We start from the raw sequence: 6,575 nt of genomic DNA on the forward strand, positions 1-6,575 counted from the left end.
GCTGATCAAATTCGAACATTTATGAATTTTTAATCAGATATTTTAAATAAAAAACGAAATTAATTTATTTGATTGAATGAAGTGTAAAATATGTAAACAATTAAGCAAACATGTTACGTTCATGACCAGACGGTATGGTTCAAATAACATTTGTACCACATAAAAAGTGTACGTAAATGAATTTAATTAACCGTAGGAGCTAAATTTTATCAATTTACTACATTGAATAGTAAACCTTGTTTTCTGAAAAACTGAATTTAATTAAAAAATTTAGTAAATTTTGTTTTCAACTAAAATAAGATGGTTTAGTCTTTCCGGTTAGCCGTATTGAAATACCCTTTCGTTAAAACTAACAATTTCTGAATGAACGTCCGATTTTAATCGAAAATCCGTGATCAAGTCAAATAAAGCAGAAAATACCGAAGAATGAAACCGCTCCCTTCCTGAAGAACCCATAAGAGTCATAAGAGATTTCTAAAGATTTTGTCAATCGATGCTTTTTTCCACTAGTGCGATAAAGGATTTCCACATATTGTTTCGGACTTAAGATTTGGTCGAAATATCAATTTGTATTTTATGAAGTGCAAGAAATCTTGATCTGTTCTTGTTTAAAAATGGTGTTGCCGAAATGAAACTGTGGCTTGCATTAGCAATTTCACATCCAATGCTTAAAACAACACCATTTCGAAACTCATTTTTTTTCAGCCTGTGTATTGAGAAGTCTCTCGGCAAATGTTGCACATAAGCAAGCGCAGATATGTACTAACGAAATTATAAACAAGATGCCATGCGCTATTTGTGTTTCTGTTGAACAATGTGGTCACAGTGATAGGAGTAATTATTTGTACATCTCTTTACAAGACACTCAGAAATTCTATGGAATACCTTCATTGCTTCTTTATATATACCTTAACCATACGACAGGCTATGCAAACTATATCACTAATTTGACAGAACAACTGAACTAAGACGCAACCAGGTTCTATTTCAAGGTAAACATTTCCAAAAAAATATTTAATCAGTTTGTTTCTTGTCGAAAAAAAATTATTTTCGACCTTGAGTTTCGTTCGCATTTGCAAGCTTCTTCATTTACAATATTATCAAATTTATTCGGTGTTATTCTGAACAATTTGTTTGCTCTGAATTACTCAATTACTCAACGTTTGCACATTCATTGTTAGGTATTTCTTCCTTTACTTTCGTTTGTAATGGAAAATTCTGACCTTGTGAAAAAGAAAAAATGAAACTTGCTAACGGAACCCCAAAGCAAATGTAATGTGGATTTCTGAGGCCATACAGTTAAGGAGGTCACGGGAGTCTTTTACAAGTTTGTCAATTTTTTGTTGTTGCGATAACCGAATCAGCGAAACAATTTGAAAGAAGCAAACTCATTTCCTTGGAACACTACTCGATCGATCGACGTTCCTTTCATGTGTCATTTCGTCATCACTGAAAAAATCGATATAAGTAGGTTCTACCAATACCTTCTCTAGCAACCTAATTACATAAGGTGGTAAAAATGCAACGTAGTCTTTGCATTCTACAGGTTAAATTAACAGTCTGTGATTCTTCAAAGTAATAATGTTTGCTAGCGAGGGTATTGGTTCTGCACTTTCCTACGGGACAGGCTACGGGATTCTTAGTGTCATTGTTAAACATAGACATAAGCAATATTCTGCTACTATGCTAGGTGCATTGAGAACTATTGTCAATGGGTGTGTTTGATGAACCATTGGATCCCCAACACCAGTTCTATGTAAGTACTTTTTACAACAAAAGTCAAGTGAACTGTAAATTGCCTTCGTAACTATTAACTGCATTTAGTAACATAATTAATGAATATCCGCATTCATTTATCCAACATTTTGTTCGCATTTCCTTGTTGAAATTAACGAATCCAAAAATACATGTCGCATAATCGCAAATGCAATTATTCTTCTATTAGAATTCGTCATAACCTACGCCAAAAAATCCCAATTTATTTCTCTTTGACTCTTTGTTAGTATGTACAAAGTAATATAACTATGTTCTGCTGATATATAAATATCCGTGAGATAGGAACTATATGCACATTATGCGAACTGCAGAAAAAAAAATGTCTTTTCGTTCTCTCATGTCCTATCATCATCATCATCGTCATCGGTACAGAATTAAATTTTAACACGTTACAAGTGATCCGATCTATTTTGTATATCGCGCAAAAAAAGGGGCACACCTGTTCCATGCGTTTCCGTTTGCTTTTGCTGAACATTTACAAAACTGTCATTACAGTTCGATTCGCACGACTTTGGTAAATATGTGCAATAAACGATGCCAACTCGGCGCAACTTATTAATAATGATTGAAAATGGGTTTTTGATAGAATGTTTTGGTTGGAGGAGAAAAAAAGTGGCATCAGCAGCAATGATATGTCGTTGCACTTTTACTTGTTATGTAATTCTGAAATATTTTGTGCATTTCGCAATCAGCATTTTTTTGTTGTTAACAATAACACAAAAATTTAGCGGATTCACTAAAAAAAATCCCTTTCCGCGGAACTGTCAACTTCTAGGACATTTGATTTATATACAAGAAAATCCAACTTGACGAAAATAATGTTTTTTGTCAAGTTCCATTTTTCTTATAAAAATACTAAGCGTGGTATACAAGTGGTATATTACCTTGGTATATTACAAAATTTCCCGAAGGACTGTGTAACCACAAATAAGAAGAAACTTAACGTTAGTTACGGCTGACGAATGAAGTCATATATAGCAAAAAACATGATCAAAACAAATGAAGTAAAAGATTTCTGAAATCAATCTAAAATGAAAGCAAAATAAAATGAAATTCAATTGAAACCAGACTCGATCATTTTATTTTGCGTTTACCTTATGAAAATCTTAGATCAAATTAAGTAATAGTTTGAATAGTAAAACTGTTACTATACTTGTCGTCTGAGACAGGTTAATTAGGCTGCAAACTACGTTTCAAACTTAGCAAATGTTTCTTTGACTTCGACTCAGGTAAATTATAACTGGTGTAAGAACTTCGAGGCACCATTCACGGCAATTAATTAGGAGGTATTTTAATACGAAATATCTAACTTGACAAAAAACATAATTTCCGTCAAGTTGCATTTTTCATAATAAAATACCAAGTGTTGCAAAAGTTGACAGTTCAGCGAAGTGATGCTGTTTAAGTAGTTGAATTAGTCAGGAAACACATATTATTTTTATAATTTAATAATATTCTTCATATAAAATAAAACAATTAGTCGGGAAACAGACAAAAAATTTTTATAATTTATTTACATTCTTTACACAAAATAGAACAATTCTCCGTTTACAGAATTTTTTTTACGATAATTCAAATATATTTAAAAAGCATTTTAATAATTTTGTGCGACTTTCTTCTCAATATTTTTCAATATTCAAAAAGACTGTCAGGAGGCTGTAAGTTTTTTAGAACAGTTTAGAACTTTCATTTACTAACACACACAAACAATAACAAAGGCACATCGAAGCCGTGTTATAACATTGCCGATTGTTGTATAAATTTGATGTGAGTTTTGTGGATTTTCATTTCAACTTTAAAAATATAAAATTGTGTTTTTTTCATATGTTGTAGAAGAATTATTTTCTTAAAATAAGCCTTTTTGTCGAAATAAATTATAAAAAGTCGCTGTTTTTCGACTAATTCTGCGTTTACAGAATTTATTTTACGATAATTAAAATATTTTGAAAAAATCATTTCAGTGATAGGTTTGTTCCAAATAACTGTAAACCCGAACTTTGACAATACGAACGCCGACGATTTCATCCACAGAGATGAACATAACCTAAACGTCAACCAATTTCTTTGAAATTTTTTCGTTAAAATTTTCGTCAACCAGAAAGTTGAGGTTAAGTTGCCTTATGTGGATGAAATTTGACATTTCGAAATGACCTTGGAACAAACCTATTTTGCATTACTTTCTATTAAATATTCAAAAAGGCTGTCAAGAGACTGTCAGTAGACTGTCTGTTTTTAGAATAGTTTAGAACTGTCATTTACTAACACAAATAAACAATAACAAAGGCACATCGGAGCCATATGTCATAACATAGCTGATTGTTGTTGTTGCTACGTTAAATTTGATGTGAGTTTTATGGATTTTCATTTCAATTTAATAAATAAAAAATTGCGTTTTTTCCATGTTGTGGAAGGATTATCTTCCTAAAATAGGTTTATTTATCAAAATAAATTCTAAAAGATTGCTGTTTCCTGAATAATTGAACAGGAGTTTCATCCAAAATACAAGCAATTAACAATTGCAACTGTTTCGGATATTTCTTTTAGTGTAACCCGCATAGTCAAGGTATTGGCTTGTTCTAGATGCGGAACGTAAATGTTAAATGAGTCCAGATTGTTTTAGTTTCAATTGTTTGTATTTCCTTTAAATCTGTGACTTCATTTCACAACAAATTTTGGTTTTCATCTCTAGAATCAACTTAACATTTTATATATTTATATACAAACAGCCCAAACCGGATGAATCACTCAAAATTGAATTACAATATTTATCTGTCTAGAACGATAATCTCGAGCTTATCCCTCTAGGGAGTTTTTGTTTATCTCGATATATCTTTTCTCGACAGATAAAATATGATATGCACCTATTGCCAGACTGTCATTTTTACGTGTAGGCATTATGACCCACGCCTTCGGCTAGGGCAATAATGTCCTACACATCAAAATACCAATCTTGGCAACAGGTGCATAATATATATTTCCTATTTCCGCTTATAATTCGTCTCACATAAGATGTATGTAACGTATCGAGGGAGACACTATCACCAACATAATCTGTTTCAAATTTCTGTTAATCTATGTCAGACGATTCTTACTTCATTTTACGTGCATCGGCACTGTCACGTGACCGCCGAAAATCTACGTTTTACGTTGATGGATTTTTATTTTCTATTTTCAACAGAACAACAATTATTTACAACAAATTCACTCGGCTTCTAACAAATTCAAATTAACTTTGTAGCGTATTGAAAAATGGATGCTCCAGGGCGTCACTTACAGAAATTCGTTTGGTTGGCTCGTATGCCAACATTTTCTCAATCAGTTCAAATAGGCTTACGTCCTCGTCGGAGTCACTAAGCATGTACCCTTCTAGAGGTTTGAAAAAAATTGCAATTTGTTCTTCCATTCCTTCCCAGCCATTCCAGATCCAGTCCAATAATCCGTTTTTAAAATGATTTGTTTTTGTCGCATTTATCATCGACAATGGAATCGAACCGAGAGTCTTTTCCATGATGGCCAAATGCTCCCGATCATATTCAGTGTCAAACAATACGTGTCCGAAGTAAATCTCGACCATAATGCATCCAATCGACCAAACATCACATGGATGGCTCCATCCTAGCTCAAGTATAACTTCGGGAGCTCGATAATATCTTGTTGATACGATTGTGCTGTGTGGGCCTTTGTCTCGTGTGAGGAGACCAAAGTCAATTAAACGGATGTCGGTGCAGTTAAGTCTCCTAACACTGCAGTTTTTTTCTGAATCGTAAACGGTGGTGTAGTCGGAGTTGACAAATAAAATATTTTCTGGCTTGAGATCCGTGTGAGTCATTCCATGACGATGAAGAAAATCCACAGCCTTGCACAATTGATGGGCTATGTGACATGTTTGATCAATCGGGAAGGACTCAAAATTATTTGCACGGATAAAATCGAAAATGCTCTGGCCCAACACTGGGAACACGATACATACATATGAGTCGCTGATAAAATTTTCCAACATTTTTATGCACAAACTTTTATTCTGCGGATCCATGCGTGAAATGAATGCTAGTGCATCGATTTCTGTCATTGCAACTTTGCTCTTGGCCTCGTCATTTTTAATTAGCTTTAGAGCTGCACATTTCCCAGATGTCGTTTCGGTTGCCAGCAATACTCGACCAAATGATCCTTCACCCACTTTTTTATCGATTCTGTACGATCCAATCAGTTCACCAGGATTGCAAACCACGTAATCGGCCTCGTCCACACGAATTTCTTGTTTAACTTCGCCGAATTTGTGCTCCAATTTAACTCTTTTAGCCGGATTTTCACTCATATTGACAGAAAGGTTTGAATCGTAAACTAAACTGATTGCAAGGAAGACACTATTCGATTTGACCGTCAGACGCTGTAACATTCAACTGTTAAATGGAAATGGTATGTCGTTGTCTCTCATTATCATTTTACTAACACCATTACATAATTAGCCGAAGGTGTATTTAACAAGATTGTTTTTCTCTTTTTATTTATGAAATTAAAAGGGATTTGAACCGGGATTTCCAAATGCATCAGCAAATTACTTTATGGCAGGCAAAATTCAAATTGTCGCAAACATACCACGATATATATCACACGAAAAGAATGAGAGAGTGAATAGGCAAACCAACACAAGCATACAATTGTTGTGTCGGTATACGAAATTTTGTCGTACAGATGAAAATTTCCTCTCTCAATGCACTTTCCCTACACGGAGTGATTCTCTCTAAATTGGATTTTTCGTAAAAAGTCCGATTGACTTTTGAGTGCGTAGTCTAGACTGA

General features: G+C 33.7%; 1 protein-coding gene across 1 annotated transcript; it reads right to left on the reverse strand.

Annotated features, from left to right (window-relative positions):
• Positions 1–4,926: 4,926 nt before the first annotated feature.
• LOC119085082 (serine/threonine-protein kinase Doa-like) lies at positions 4,927–6,211 on the reverse strand. The gene has a single exon (XM_037195326.1). The coding sequence runs from the start codon at positions 6,170–6,172 to the stop codon at positions 5,003–5,005; it is 1,170 nt and encodes a 389-aa protein (XP_037051221.1). The 5' UTR covers positions 6,173–6,211; the 3' UTR covers positions 4,927–5,002.
• Positions 6,212–6,575: the final 364 nt, after the last annotated feature.

The sequence above is a fragment of the Bradysia coprophila genome, unplaced genomic scaffold (assembly GCF_014529535.1).
Source record: "Bradysia coprophila strain Holo2 unplaced genomic scaffold, BU_Bcop_v1 contig_94, whole genome shotgun sequence".
Classification (NCBI taxonomy): Eukaryota; Metazoa; Arthropoda; class Insecta; order Diptera; family Sciaridae; genus Bradysia; species Bradysia coprophila.